Source organism: Portunus trituberculatus, chromosome 38, assembly GCF_017591435.1.
Source record: "Portunus trituberculatus isolate SZX2019 chromosome 38, ASM1759143v1, whole genome shotgun sequence".
Lineage (NCBI taxonomy): Eukaryota > Metazoa > Arthropoda > Malacostraca > Decapoda > Portunidae > Portunus > Portunus trituberculatus.
Window position 1 is genome coordinate 27,351,543 of NC_059292.1, and position 16,745 is coordinate 27,368,287.

At 37.7% G+C, this 16,745-nt stretch overlaps 1 protein-coding gene across 3 annotated transcripts; it reads right to left on the reverse strand.

Moving 5' to 3' along the window:
* Window positions 1–10,661: 10,661 nt before the first annotated feature.
* LOC123515012 lies at window positions 10,662–16,262 on the reverse strand. 3 transcript variants are annotated; one of them, XM_045273360.1, is made up of 2 exons: window positions 15,994–16,262; window positions 10,662–13,034 (listed from the first exon to the last, which is right to left on the reverse strand). In XM_045273360.1, the coding sequence occupies exon 2, from the start codon at window positions 12,782–12,784 to the stop codon at window positions 11,129–11,131; it is 1,656 nt and encodes a 551-aa protein (XP_045129295.1). In that variant the 5' UTR covers window positions 12,785–13,034; window positions 15,994–16,262; the 3' UTR covers window positions 10,662–11,128. The 3 variants fall into 3 exon arrangements, with proteins under 3 accessions (XP_045129295.1, XP_045129297.1, XP_045129296.1); XM_045273362.1 differs by lacking the exon at window positions 15,994–16,262 and adding an exon at window positions 14,819–14,959; XM_045273361.1 differs by lacking the exon at window positions 15,994–16,262 and adding an exon at window positions 14,469–14,737.
* Window positions 16,263–16,745: the final 483 nt, after the last annotated feature.

Below are 16,745 nucleotides of genomic sequence, written 5' to 3' on the forward strand. Positions count from 1 at the left end.
GTTCATTCAATCTCTCTTTCTTTTCACAACTCTGTTGTAGGAATTTTTTAGTGTACTTCATCACTTTTCATTCTCCTTAAACTACTATCATTATACAGTCCTAAAGCAATGGTGATTTCTCCATCCTTCATCTAACCTCTAGCTTGTTCCTTTCGTCCTCACCAATTATTTCTGTAATTTCTTCTACAAGCTGTCTCCTCTCTTCCTATGTGTCTCATTCCACTACCATATGCTGTATCGTTTCCTTCATTCCCACACATAGGTTGCTGGTCTGCTCTTGTTCATTCATATTCTTACCATTTAATTCTAAGGTACCCATCCTCGCCTTGAATAATAACTTACTTCCCCAGTCCCTTACATGGCACTCTATCCTTCCTGGCTTCTGCTTTCTACTATATTATTTTAATGTGGATTTGTTCTCCATTCTCGATCTCCACTTCCTCCAACCATTATCTTCTATCTTCTTGCTTATATCTCTATTCTCCAGTCTATCCCAGTCTTCTTCTAAGTTCAACTTTATAAAATCAGGATACAAGTTACTTTGCAGCATGAAGAGTGTGAAATTTTCCAGCTCCTCATTGAGAATGCAATGATAAGCTTCTTCATTTGGGAGGAGCAAGTTGATTCTTTCAAAATCACTCAATACTGGTTATTTAGAAAAGGCACGAGGGTAGCTCAATTATCTCATCAAGACCCAAACATAAAATGAAGTAGCCCAAAAAGTCGCAAGTAGCGGATTATAAATTTACCTAGGGCATATCCTTCAAAAGTTACCCAATCCGCTACTTTTTCGTTGGTTATATATTAGCAAACTCAGCCCGAGTGTGCTATATAGAATCAACCAACTACACTACGCGGTATGTGTGTGTGTGTGTGTGTGTGTGTGTGTGTGTGTGTGTGTGTGTGTGTCTTTCTTCATTTTACAGGGCTAGGAGAAGGTGCATAGCCGAAGTGTAAATTGTTTTAGTTGATCAGCTTCCTGTAAGTTAAGAAAATATTTAGAGGGAGGAGTTAGCACGCACTGCAGTAGATGATGGTCTTAATGAGAATTACAGTAGTAGATGGACAGAGGTGTATTGATACAAAAGACGGCTCTCAGTGGTGTGAAGCCTTCTCTGTCCCCTCAGTCCATTTATAAGGTATACCTACGCAAGTTCGTGTTTTGTACTACATATGTAAGTAATGTTAAACTCGTGACAGGATATTTCTATTTCTCCAAGTAATTTTTCTTTTTTTCATGTAATTACTAAATGTCTTTAAGGAAGTTCTGTTTTCTTTCAAGTAATGAATTATTGTGTATTTTTACCATATATTCACAGTTATGAAATATTCTATATCTGTATTTTTTTTTTAGTTATTATTTTCTTCCACGTAATTATTGAAATTTTGGCTATGTTACATGAGTCAAACCTTTACATTAGGCTATACAATTCTGAAGTTTCCTTCATAGATAAGGGAAATAAGCATGGAACACTTGTATTGTCTATTGCAAATTGAACAGAGTAAATACAAGTGAGACAACTATACAGTAGTCCTGAAGGAGAGCAGTGAGGAAAGCAAAGATGATGGTCAGGGCGGGGACAAGAGCAGACAGAAACTGAGATCTCCGTCACTGTGACTGGCTGCTCTACATTCTCGGGATCCTGAGAGAGGAGAGAGAAGAAGGTAAGTAAAGGCCATGCGTGCCTCTTTACACAATTGAGTGTTAAAACTACAAATAAATTCGACGAGACAGTCTTCAGTCTTAGCCGCCTCAAGTACCATGTCTCAATATTGTTGCGTGTTTCTTGCATAATTATTGCCCTGCTGGATGCGTGTCTGAACTACCAATCTACTTTTCCTTCAGGCTAATAATATGTTTGTTTGTTTGTTTGTTTATTTCCGTCCCGAAGACAGCTCGAACTTACAGCATGGCGAATAGCTACGACTGAGCGCATCCACAAGATACCGCGAAGACGCATCTCATGGCCACGGGCATCTCGCTGGGAGGGTGAATACTCGTGTCAATCATGCTACTGCGATATGCAACCATTTACAATGCTTAACCTGATACATAGAGGTCCGTAACCTAAAACACCGCTTTCTAAAGTTTCTAATTGAAGTTGCACACGGATTTCTAGGATTTTGGCAGTGGATTTCTGAATTAATAACAAGAGAAACAATCTTGGGAACTCAGCCAATCATCTCTTTGGCCGTTGAAAGTGGTCATAGTGAGAGAGCAAAGTTTTTCTGAATACCAACCTCACCTGACTATCCCTTATCCGCTCCTATCACGCACACACATTCTCCAGTCATAGCAATAATCACAAAAGGCCTGACACCATATAGGTATTATTACAACTGTTCTCTATTAATCTCTATAGATCATGACGTAGTCTGAGTTATAGCTACATATAACAGTCTTTACTTATAATCATCTTCACCTGCGTACCTTCATATCTTTTCTAGTTATTATCCATATTAGAGCAGTGAATCAGCGTCTTTTTTTCGCGTTTTATTGCTTACCTGTTACTTACTCTCAGTCCTCTTCATAGTTTGACCTGTGTGTAGAAACTCCATGAGCTTTTATATGAATGATGTGTCAGTATAGCTGGACGTGATAACGAAAAAGAATGATCATGCATGATAACCAATAAATCGATAAGGTGATCCTTATTGGCGATAACAGACAAATTTTTATTCCGATACTGATAACCGATCAGTCGACAGCTTCATAATTCAGAGATAACGATCGATGTTGATATTCTAAATAAGAAGAAGAAAAAAAAAATCGATAAAACCAAATCTATATTTCTATCTTTACCTCACTGAACTCAATCAATACACTCCGCTGAGTCACCTTCCTTTGATGAAGACTGATTAATCTCTTGCGGTGCCATCAATCCCCCACTACTAATTCAAAACAATAAAATAGCAAAGCACTTGCGAGACCAACAACTCATAACCTCTCGTCTGACAGCTGCTGTTATCATGGCCCCTGATATTCAGAACAGTGGAAGAAACAGTGATTCTGTGCAGTAGTTATGGACTACTGTAAAAAGTTCTCACTTTCCGTTAACCCTAGCGGTGCCCTAATCTTAGCTGTTGCGCCGCCTAATGGAATAATTTCCATTTTCTCACTTCCAAGTATTCTCATGGAATTTCAGCCGGAACCTCCAGAGCCCATTTCCCACCTTATTTACCTAATACATACTGTATACAGCATGAGACTTTTTACTTCCTGACCTTGGTATCACCCTGGAAAACAGTTTTCTTTACCTATGTATAGCATAGTACTTTATTTGACATTCTAAAGTTTGTGTAACTACAGTTTTTCAGCTGATAGCTGATATTCATCACAAACACTGTCACCACAGACACTACCACCACTAGAGTGTCAAAACATGTGGATAATTCCTATACGAATGTTCATTGTTTCTTATACTATTCAGGTAACGTGTGTGTGTGTGTGTGTGTGTGTGTGTGTGTGTGTGTGTGTGTGTGTGTGTGTGTGTGTGTGTGTGTGTGTGTGTGTGTGTGTGTGACAGGCAGACTAGTGGACATAATGTTAACAATAATAATATTTTGGTTTACTTATATTTGTATGGCAGCTTTACAGCTAAAAATTCACGTTACAACGTATATAGTTAAATAACCTGACCCATCCTAACACAGTTAAGTGCTATTGGTACACGTCGCCAACATTACACTTCGCAGGTGCACTCAACATATTACTCCCTGCAAGCTTCACTTACACTTACTTCACTGGAATCTGTGTACGCTCTTAGTTCTGGCACGACTGAAAAAGTAACTTGTCCTCATCCTTAATTCCGAGAGATCATCTCTACTTGTCATTGTTGGTCTTCACTTCATTCATTCCCTGGGGAGGCGGGTTCACACATGTCAATATGCAACTACAACTGCAAGAGACTAGAAGTATCGACAGAGCCCTTCAAGTCGGAACACGTTCACACATAGCGATGACTGGGAAGTGTCGTCTGGTTGGCGGGGAGTGAATGTTACCCAACAAAATGTTTTCCTCCAGGGACTATCAAATTAAATCATCAGAAGTATTCAATCCTGATCTCCAACAACACCCTGCATATAGGAAAACAGTTCATGGAGAGTGGCAGCCATATCATCCAACGGCAACATCAGAGAAACAGAAGAAACTGAAACTTTATGTTGCCTGTTATTCACTTTACACTTCTCTCGTCAAAAAAGAAAAGAAAAGAAAAAAAAGGCCATATCAGGAATATCTGACTACATGATATGAAATGCTAGACTAGTTGCTCCATTCTGAAACATGTTTGGCTTACAATGAGTGAAGAGGGTAGTATGAAGGCATAACCTTGACTGTAAGGCTTCCATCGCTGGACGAACTCACCGTTGACATGTCTCTCAGATTGAGTCTATGATGCTGCTTGGTGCGGAAAAAATTTTACAGGAATATGGAAACACTGCTTGTGTGAGTGGGGTGGGGGCGATGGGAGGGGGCAAGAATACGAGTAACTAATGCCGACCAAAACACTCCATCCGCTCTTCCCTCCTACTCCCAGCCAACACCACAAGTTTGACACCACGGGCTGACTTCCATACACTCACTGTCGGCTGTCGCCAAGGATTCTAGGATTTTTGTATATTCCTTGGGTGTCGCTCACCGCCCGGCAGCCTGACATTCTAGACACACACACACACACACGATTTATCTGGCAGCCACCGTATGAAAATGTAAGATATATATCTTCTTGTATATATGCTAGCATTAATACGGACTATTAAGTTGTATGCTTTTGGATTTGGTATAGCATGCACGGGGAAGGCATTGATGATTATGGTAGTTTGGCCTTTTTAGAATAGTAAAACATGGTTGAAAGTAGAGTATTGTGTTTTATTGCTATCATCCAGTGCATTAGTGTTTGTAGATGTGGTTCTAATAAATCATTGAAGGAAGGAAACCAAGATGAGTGAAATGTTTTTTTTTTTTTTTTATGATGAGTCTGGAGAAGAATACGGTGTAATCAGAAATGGCCATTGCTTATCATCGTTCGAGAGAGGAATTACGTAACAACTTTATCTGGCTAACCTTTATCTCGGTTTCCTTTTCTATCAATTACGGAGAAAATTTTATGAACGTGAAATATATTATTATGTAGTATATTATTTTACTTGTGTGACAAACATTGCAAAACTTGATTACTCGTCTATCTATTGAGAGTCCTGACAAACAAGTGATATGTTGATAATTAATGAGTGATAATTTGGTTTAATAGCAGCTGCATGAGCAACAAGATGAGTTCACCAAGTCTGAAGGCAGGAATTCGTTTTGGGATGGAATACTCAGTTATTAACAGGCGTCATGTATAGCAATGACATGTTACGGGTTGTAGGGGAGTATTTTCGATGATAACAATACTTATGAAAAAGCCTATCAACTCTGAAATTAGGCAATATTTTTTTTTTTTTTTTTTTTACACCATGTGGGCTTTTCACGGGAATTTATGGGTTAAAGGGAGTACTTTCTTGGGATACCTCCTACCTCAAAGCCCACCCGCTAGGAAACCGTTGCCTCGAGTGAGGAAGCCCAACCTACACTTGGACCGTGGACAGGATCGAACCCGTGCACTTGGAGACCCCTCAGAACCCAAAGCACGCATGGTTCCACTGCACCACGGTTCAAGCGGTTTCAAAAAACACAAGTCACGTACAGTTCCGGCTCTTATAATGAATGGTCTGTGCTCCTCAGGACGATGATTATGATTGCCCTATCTTTACAATTCTGTGTCTTATCTATACAATTTATTCATTTTTTCATACTAATATGCGTCTTGTTTTTAACAATTTATTGATCTATTTATTTTTTATTTATTTTATTTATTTATACATTTAATATTTATTTATTTACTTATTCATCTATTTTATATATATATATATATATATATATATATATATATATATATATATATATATATATATATATATATATATATATATATATATATATATATATATATATATATATATATATATATATATATATATATATATATATATATATATATATATATATATATATATATATATATATATATATATATATATATATATATATATATATATATATATATATATATATATATATATATATATATATATATATATATATTTTTTTTTTTTTTTTTTTTTTTTTTTTTTGCTGTCACTAATTATGTGTATCTACATTCTGCTTAATGAGTCTTACTGTTGTCTCTCATCCACCGCTTTTCTCGTTTCCCTTTACTTACTTTATTCTTTGTTCAGTTTGCGTAGTCAAAGATGCAGGCAGCTCTCGGTCGCCGGTCGCCACTATTGCAGCGTCATGCAGATTACTCGGCAAAATATACCTTGAACCCATATACAGTTTCTACCTCACGTACGGCAATCGTGACAAATATTGTGAAAAAGGGATGTCAGATATACTGTCGATGCTTCGTTCAAGATAATGGGTAGCCACACATTATACTGAAACATATATCTATAAGCAGCATCTATAGCAGTGTGCACATGTTTTGAGAGAAAGTAGACAAATTTGAATATGGAGACAGTATAAAATGAGTTTTAGCTCGGACTCTGTAGTTAATGATCTTAACCAAACTTCTTGTTCTATCCACTCCTACGCTTATGATACCACCCTACACTTTTCCACGTCTTTTCAGAGACGATCAACCCTTCAGGAAGTTAACAGATCACGCAGGGACGCCCCAAAACGCTTGACCTCTGATCTTTCTAGTTTCTAAGATTTCTGATTGGTGCAAAGAAAGCTTAGTTGTGTTCAATACCTCAAAAACTCAATTCCTCCATCTATCAACTCGACACAACCTTCCAGACAAAGTATCCCCTCTTTTTTCAATGACACTCAGCTGTCCCCATCTTCTACAGTGAACATTCTCGGTCTGTCCTTTACTCACAATCTAAACTGGAAACTTCACATCTCATCTCTTGCTCCGCCAACTTACATTTTCTCGCCCCTCCAACTGCTAACTCTGTACAAGGGCCTTATCCGCTGCCCCTGTATGGAGTACTCTTTGCATGTTTGGGGGGTTCCACTCACACAGTTTTATTATATAGAGTGGAATCAAAAGCTTTTCATCTCATCAACTCCCCTTCTCTGACTAACTGTCTAATTCAACCTCTTTCTCACCGCCGAAATGTTGCATTTCTAACAAGCAATGGTGATTGAATTACGTGATATTAATGATTTCATAGATATGTAAGGCTTTATTTTATCAATAAAAGAAAATCAAAAGAAATCAAAACTGTCACTGGACCTGTCGGCTGCTCGTCAGATTCGTGTCAAGATACAAATATTGCTACTATTCCAGTCTGAAATGCTACTTGAATTCAATAATATTGAGGTACCTTTTTCACTGGATACTGTTATCATTAGTAATTTCGCAGACGACTCTACACTTATCTGGATGTACATTTTGTAATATGTTTGAAATAATGACACTTTTTTTCTGACGCTACAACGGACTGACAGTACTATCTCTGGTATAGACGGGATTTCAGGGATGGGTAAAAAGAGATGCGTGGCGCTACATATATTTCAGCATTAAATGTTAGATGAAAGGACCATTATTAGGGATACTACACAACTTTACGAAATTTAGTGATTTTATTCGCTTTTTATAAGGGTGGATACAGCGCCCTTTCAAATTATGAGTTGGCAATTCTAACCTCATGCACTTTGGCGTACCGTGTAGTGCATACGAGCCATGGAGCTAGGATGGGTGTTGCCTCGTTAAGTTTCCCTTAGAATCTTGCCATTCTGTAATATGTATTTTGATGTTTTTTTGGGATATATTTGGGGTGTTTTAAGTATGTTTGGTAGTACTACAGGATGTTTTGGGTTAGCGTGATCTTGTGTTTCATGATATAGGTTATTTCACTAATCTTGAGTCTGGTTTGGAGGGGTTTTGAGTGTTTGAGGGCATTTTGAAGGATTGAATGGTGTTTTGAGTATTTGAGGGCATTTTGAGTGATTATATGCTGTTTTGAGATGTGTTTTGGGTTAGTTTTTAATGTTTTTGAGTTGTTTGAGTGTGGATGATCTTTTGAGTGGATGTGGGGATGGATTTCATATATGTTGGGTGTTGTTTTTAGATGTTGCATGATGTTTTGAGTGTACATTGGGTTAACTGTGTGTTTTAAATGGTTTGAGTGTGGGTGGGAGGGGTTGATTTTGGTATATACTGGTTGTTTCTAGTGACCTAGGTGTCGTTATTGGTATTCAGAGGTGTTGCATGGTGTTTTGAATGTGTTTTGGCTTACTTTTGAGGGTTTTAAGTGGTCTGGATGTGCGTGGTCTGTTTTATGGTGTTGGTGTATATTGTGTGTTTCTAATAAGTTCTAAGTGTATTTGTTGGTATATTGAGATGCTGTATGGTTTTTTGAGTGTGTTTCAGATTAGTTTTGAGTGTTTTAAGTTTTAAGTGTGTGGGAGTGGTTTTCTGGGTGCATTCGGGTGTATGTGTGGGTTTCCCGAGTCTTATTATTATGAAAGGTTTTATTGTTTGTAAGCACATACATACATAAAGATATATATATATATATATATATATATATATATATATATATATATATATATATATATATATATATATATATATATATATATATATACACGAGGGGGATTAAAAAAATACACAGAATTTTATCATTCTTTATTGATCTTACAATACCAGTAATCTATGTTTCAACATAGCCTCCAGGCTGTTTCCATTCTTTTAGACCATTTTCGAAGAAATCTGCAGACCTCTTTGTGAGCCATGCTTTTGCTGCGGTTTTAGCCTCAACAGTGCTATTAAAACGGACGCCTTTCAACTGTTCTTTAAGTTTTGGGAATAAAAAAAAGTCAGACAGAGCTAGGTCTGGGCTATTTGATGGATGTGGCAGTAATTCCCATCGAAATTCTCTCAAAACATCCTTTACAATGTGTGAAGAATGCGCTGGTGCGTTGTCATGATGCAAGAGGATTCTGCGATGGAGTTTTCCTGGATGCTTTTTAGCCAATTCTGCTCTGCTTCCTTAAAACTTCTACATAATAGGCTCCTTTGACAGTTTTTGGACCTCCTAAAAAGTCTACAAGCACAACTCCTTTAGAATCCCAAAAAATGATTGCCATTACCTTGTTGACAGACCTCTCAGATTTGAATTTAATTGGGCCAGATGATCTGCATGGGAGCCATTGTTTGGACTCTTTGTTTCAGGATCATACTGGTATACCCATGTTTCATCACCTGTGATGATTCGACTGAAAAAATTGTCTTCATTGTCTTCAATTTTGGTCAAAATCGCCGTTGACAATTTAGCTGATCTGGACGCAACACTTTTGGGACCCATCAAGCAGAAAGCTTACTGAGGCCTAAATCTTCATGCAGAATCGAATGAGCTGAACCAACTGATATGCTCACAGTCTCAGCTATCTGATGAACTGTCAGTTTTCCATTTTCTTCGACTAGGCTCCTAACAGCATCAATGTTTTCACTACTTTTCGAGGTTGTTGGTCTGCCACGACCCTCATCATCTTCAACAGCTTCTCTACCATCTCGCAATCTTTCAATCCATTTATAAATGCAAGTTTTTTTTTTGGAGCATCATCCCAAAAATGTTCTGCAAAGCTTGAATGATCTCCGTTCCTTTCCAACCAAGTTTTACCAAAAATTTTATGCTGGTTCTTATCTCAAAATGCTTACGTTCCATGGGTCAAAAACCAACCTTTTTCAACTAGTTCCTGACTGCTTCGTTTCCAAGCGAATAATGACTGGTAGCAACCAAAAGATAGCCAAGAGCATGCCTTTTCTGGCAGACATGTTCCAACATGTTTTATCCTGTTGGCACTCGGGACATGGGAGTATTCCTCGTATTTTTTTTAACACCCCTCGTATATATAAATAAATAAATAAATAAATAAATATATATATATATATATATATATATATATATATATATATATATATATATATATATATATATATATATATATATATATATGGCCACAGTTGCCTGCCATTACAAAAATAGTAAGAGAGAGATCCTGTTTATGTGTGTCATGACATTTATTGAAAGGAGAGTGGGTTTTAGTTACCTTGGGGTAATTTCTTTAGTGGTGGTATTGGTTAGTGGGTGTCTTTGTCTACCTGGGATCTGTCACAACTCTGTAATGTATAAGGGCTCACAGCAGTGGTGAAGCCAAGTGGGCTTTGGGGGGGTGTGAGGCCCCACATAGGCAAACCCCCTTTTGTCAGCGCCCTCCCCAATATTGCTAACCTTGCTGTAATATCAATTTATTCTTGGAGAACTAAACATGCAGCTGAGCATTGATACTATTATAGACACATTTACTGCTAATCACTAGAATGGGGCATAGTTCTTAATTTAATTTCTTGATTTAAAGTTCTTGGGCTGTTTGCATTGTTCTAACTTATACTATTCTTCTGCAGATTCTATTAATTTCATATAGAATCATTCTTTTCTGCCATGTTATCTACGTACTTATGCATGTTTATACTATATCTTATTTCCTTTGATAGGGTGGCTTTTGCCTTAATGGTAATAAGTTTTGAATATACATTATTCTGGATTTCCTTCATTTTATGTATTTCCTTGGGCAGAATTTCAGAGGAGATAAAAAATTGTTATACATTAACACTTCATTTTCAAGTAATACAGATGTCTGAGATGCACCTTAGTATTTATACATATCAATTTACAATCAGCACTTCACTTCAATGACACTTTGTGAAGCCCCTCCACATTTTATCAAAGCCCCACCTTAGACCCCTAAGTGAAAATTTCCTGGGGCCACCATTATTTCTCACAGTCACAATGTTTCATCTCTTGCTATCTTCTATCTAATACATACAGTATTGTGAAATATTCAGGGAGCTAATTATTCTATCTATTATTCAGTAAGTATTTGAGCATACTAAAAATATATCACTCTCTTAAAGATGATGGAATGTAACTGTATTATTGTCACCAGAGAGTACTGTGGTGTATTATGCAGCACAGTCATTTATCAAGTGAAAGGCCCTCAGGTGCAATTGCTGGACTCAATAGCATCAGCAGTTATCAGAGAGATGAAAATACTTCTAGAGAAAGAAAGTTATTTTTGTAACAAGACTTCATTTTCTTCATTTGTGTTCTTTATGAAGAGATGATAATGTCTCATTGTCCTTGAAGCAAATACATGATTTTTGTATTTTAGAATGGCACTGTCTCGTATAGGTTTTTGATTTAGCACTTTTGATCCTGTGGCATGTATGCCCATCCTCAAACCATCACAGTTTCTGTAGTGGTGCAACACTGCAAACAACTTGGGAGATGCCTGATTCTTGGAAGTAGGCTTCAGGAAGTGGTGCACCATGTGGTGACCCACTGCAACCACAGCCTCAGGCACCACTATTACCTTGGAACGACTTTTTGGAGGCCACAGCCTTGTTTCTCGAAAGATGTCTGTGAATACCTTGAAATCATTATTTTCATTTGTCTGATTTTTGGTCTGAAACTCTGAGCAAAAAAATGCATTAAGTATTAAGACAGAATCTCCCTCTTTTCCATGTTTGTGTTTGATGACACTTGTGTATAACTGCCCTAAATTGCTGATAGGGGCCCGGGGCACAATAAATTCGTCAAGGTCCACAATAGCAACATAATTATGTTGGTATGAAGTCCTATAAACACAATCATTGATGGAGGTTAGAGATCCAAGGTCCCACAGTGTCTCCCACTCATTGAAAGGAATGTTCCAAGGCAACAAGTAGATGTTGACCTCCCCATCTCCCATCAGAATCATTAAAAATTCTTTTACCTTTTCACTGATTGCATATTCATAGAAATAGAAATGAGAAATGTTGAGGACAGTACTGTAGTAGCTTATGAATATAGTAATAGCAGCTAGGTCAGTGTAAGGACCAAACAGAGGGCGCACACACACCGCAGTGTGGTTCAAGCCATCCTGTTCTGTTTTTCTATTTGGGGTCAAGTAAATCAATTTATGTGATGCATTGCTGGCTCCATGTCGTACCAGTGATACAGCATAAGGCACTCTGTTTTCACCAAGTCTGGAGGAGTTACTTGATAACCTTGGTGGTGAACAAAAAAAGTATGTTCCAACAAATACTTTCAGTCCCTCTTCATAAATGAAGGCATTCAATTGACCTTTTTCAGTGTCTTGTCCTGCATACCACAGGAAGCAAGAGTAATTCAGTGCATCAGGCTTTATTTCACCAGACCACTTATACTTAGCAATATCAAGCAGCAGCTCTTTCTGATATCGAAGGATGCCCAAAATTCTCACCATGGGACCCATGGGTAGGTTCTGCCGAGCATCCCAAAAGGCACTATAAATATAGAGATCATCTGTGATGTGCATCCAAAGTGAAAAAACTTCCTGGGCATTATATAAGTGATTACCAAAAACTGTCATGTTTTTAGATCCAGTAACTTGTGAGGAAAAGGTACTCTTAGGCAACATAGAGATGGGATGGGAGAATTCTGATGACGAAGTTTCTGTATCTTTCCCCTTAAGCCGATCTCGATAAAAATGCTGAGAGTTAGTCTTTTCACCTGCTTCTTGCCTCTTTGCAACCCATGATCTTCCTCTGCCATCTTTTAGCATAACCTCTTCCTGTATCATCTTCTGCAAGAGGAGATTCAGGAATATAAAGCAGCAGATAAATGGAAACATCCTCCTGAAGGTGCGCATAATGCAAGCATAGTGGGGAACCAATACCATCCTGCCAACAGGCTGCAAAACCATTCATGTCTTAAGAAAACACCAGAACATCTGTAGTGATTGCCCAGTAGAGGAGCACATAGATGAAATTTTTCTGATACTCAGCTACTGGTGAAGACCAAGTTTCCTCTATTTGATGGGTGGTCCCATGTCTGTATGCTGTGATGAGTGAGCAGGTTGCAGGGATGAATGCTGGAGGGTCCCATTGTGAGCCAGTCAGGGGCTACTGCTGGTGCAGATCTTATTGATGGTAGCAGGTGGCAGTGGTGATATCCTGTTAAGAGACAAAGCCTGTATTAGTCATAGATAAAGTGTGTGTGTGTGTGTGTGTGTGTGTGTGTGTGTGTGTGTGTGTGTGTGTGTGTGTGTGTGTGTGTGTGTTCAGTTCTTTTTCTCTAGGTATCCACCTCAGGGTGCTGCATTTCGTCATTACCATTACTGCAGAAGCTATTTTCTTCTCTTACTGGGAACATCAAGGCTTCTTTCTTTGTATTTACATTTTCATTGCTTTTGTCAAAATTTTGGTTTCATCACAACAATTTTTCAAGTAGTGTCAAATTTCTGCCATATCTTTCCTACTACTGACACTAATGGTGCCCTATTATAGGTATATTTTCTTTTTTTTCTGTGAGGCTCATACTTTTCTCTTACAGTGGTCAACATTAAAGTCTTTGTAAAAATCATTTGAGCCTTGGTGCTCCTGGCATAAGGCCTCTCATAGTGAATTTATCCTGTCTATTGGTAGTCTCCATGATGCACAAAGATTGGGCATCTCACTCTCACCATGGGTCCAAAGGGTCCCAAGAGAGATTGACACATCAGTTTCCAAATATCAGTGCTTAGGATACTGCAGATTACAATGAAGTGACATTTTTGTTGTAATATTAATTTACAAGATTTATATAATTTTCTATTTGACAATTTTGAGAAACAAAGTAGTAATTTCAACTTGCAGATAAGTAATTATCTAATACACCAAGAAAAGCAAATACTACAAATTATTGTTTGCCATCTGATATTAATCTCTCTCTCTCTCTCTCTCTCTCTCTCTCTCTCTCTCTCTCTCTCTCTCTCTCTCTCTCTCGGTAAGAATGGGTTTACATTATGCCATGGAAAATGTCTGAAATGAATAAAATAAAAAAAAGTATAGTACAAAAACTTAATAATATGCCAATATCATTTATCAGGTTGTCCATCCATATCCAATGGCATTCTTGTAAAAGCTGTTTTGTTCATCTTATTTAAACTCGAGTTATTTCATTGTTCTGAATTCAAAATTATTTAATTTTTCATTATGTCTTTGATTGATTGATTGATACATTTATTGTTGAATTAATAAAGAAATACAACAATTGAGGAGGATGGACCTTGCCACCCACCCCCTGGGCAAAGACTTAAGGTTAAAGTATCAAAAATATATAAATAGACAGTATACATAACAAGAATACAAGTACGTACTTAAATAAAATAAATACATAATATTGCACACCTTACTGCATAAACATCCTACAGTCAGGGAACAAACTCAGGATATTCCTTGAGTATATCCCTGAGAGGTTGAGTCTAGGAGATGGTCAATGAGCCTATACAAGTCATGTTGACCTTGTGGCCTAAATCTAGCAATGAGAGGACATTCCATGATATAGTAATGCAGAGTGTGTCCCCTTGGTGCAGCACACAGCACACACCAAGAGAAGCACTGACTTACCGAAAGTATTTGTAGCCTAATCTGAGCCTGAATGCCACCCTGTCGTGTGATGCAGTGTGTCTCCCATAGGTGTAAGCACAACTCTGGGAGACACCTGCATAGTACTGCATAGTGAAGACTAGTGTCACAGCCTCTAAAGGCAACTTCATTTTGTCTGTATGAATCTTCAAAATGAATACAATATTTCATTTTCCTTCTCAGATACTCTGACCAATTTAACTTTCATCTTCACAAACTTGCATGCAAACACTTTTTTTTTTTCTGCTGAGGTGCTCAACGTCAATTTATAGAGACGCTCTTTACTATAGTTGGGTTCACACGTGCCAATTTGCGATTGATATTTTACGTACGTAGAGTTTCCGACTCATCCCTTTAAGTCGGAGTGTCACACGTAGCGCCTAGAAAATATCGACTAATTGGCGCCTTGGCAGGAAGTGAGTGTAAACAAACAGCTACCCGCCAAGATGTCTTCCTCCAGTGACGATGCTGAAGCTATGGTTGCTCTTCTTTTGGCGTACCGGAAGAGTCAACAGAAAAGAAAATGCCTGTGGATACGTCTCTGGCTAAGTAGAAAAAAAGAAAGGAGTGTCTATACCGTACTCTAAATTAGCCTACATTTGTCATAAGAAAATTGTTAATATTAAGATTATGCACAATTGCGATCAAATTAAATCCTGACAACTCTTCAGTCCTCACCTCCAACAACACCCTGCACTGAGGGAAACAGCAGTGTATGTAGTGTCAGTATTTCATCAAACGATGATTTGCACGTTTTTTTTTTTTTTTTTTTTTTATTGTATTATTCATTTCTGGGGTCCCAAAAGTGTTCTTTTTCCTTTACCAATTCTACCATCTTCTCTATAATTCTACAGGCCACATTTTCAAAGCTTACTCCGTGACGTCATGACGAAAATAAAGTCGCAAATCGACTAGCAAGACCAACATGTTGGTCTTGTTTTGCGACTACTTTCTGCCGTCGCTAGGCACCGATTATGATTCGTGAACTCTACGTAAGTAAAATATCAGTCGCAAATTGGCTTGCGTGAACCCGCCTTTACATGATACTGTGTTGAATGTAGGATGATGATGATGATGATGATGATGATGATAGTAATAGTAATAATAATAACAATAATGATGCTGATGCTGATGATGATGATGATGATAATAATAATAATAATAATAATAATAATAATAATAATATAATAATAATAATAATAATAATAATAATAATAATAATAATAATAATAATAATAACAGGTGACAATTATGACAGCAATAGAAATAAATGACCATAGTAATAATAATAGATATGTTACCATTACTATATACTAACTGTGCACAAAAATTAGGGCACATCTCCCTCCACCTCTGGTAGTATGGCTGCTATGGCATAGCTATCAAAAGTGTCCAATCAATCTCTCTCTCTCTCTCTCTCTCTCTCTCTCTCTCTCTGAAGAACTAATGCAGCACGAACACGTATTCCTAGAGGTTTCCCTGTATGAAGGACACTGAAACAGCTTACCGTTTCGTGGTGTGAGTGAGTGCTGCAGTAGCTATGAGCGGACCGCAGATGTGTGTGTGTGTGTGTGTGAAGCTGCCTTGCACTGGCGTTTCCACAGACAGGTGTTGCTTAATTAAATACCTCGAGGAACTGTGTTAGTTTGTATCTTAGGAGAGAGCGTAAGCAGACTGATAATAAACAAACTGTTGATGTTGATGTATTGGGCAAAAGACACGTGCAAGAAGTTTGTGCGGGTGATCGAGGTAACGGTACTGCGTTGCGTGTGCAGCAGACGATGCTCCGCGTAGGTATTGTGGTCATTGACCTCGACCCTTCATAGAAAAATGTACGTTTTCAGTAGAAACCTACTTATATCTTGATATAATTTTTTGTACTCTTTTTTTAATGTTTAATATGATCATATTGAAAAGAAAAGAGTGCAGAGCAAAACGTGTGCGACATATGAATATCATTTGGATACGATGCCAGGAAAACATTGGAGACAGATTTCAGAACCAACCAACAGATTGTGTCATGTATGAAGCAATAAGGAAGACTTAAACCATTTCCTCCTACACTGTTCAGCTTACACCAATGAAAAATGCAAACACCCCAAGGAGGTTATATTGAAGAAGACGCCGCACGCCTATCTCGCTGTACTAAAAAAGTGAAGCCAATGGGTGATCGCAACGTACACCCAAAACATTGCCCTCTCCTATGTTAAACAATGGGAAATTGCCACTTATTTTCATTACTAGAGGAAAACTAAGAAA

Bases quoted from the DNA above. Each gene is read 5' to 3' on its own strand.
- LOC123515012 (XM_045273360.1), bottom strand. From the start codon at position 12,784: ATGGTTTTGCAGCCTGTTGGCAGGATGGTATTGGTTCCCCACTATGCT.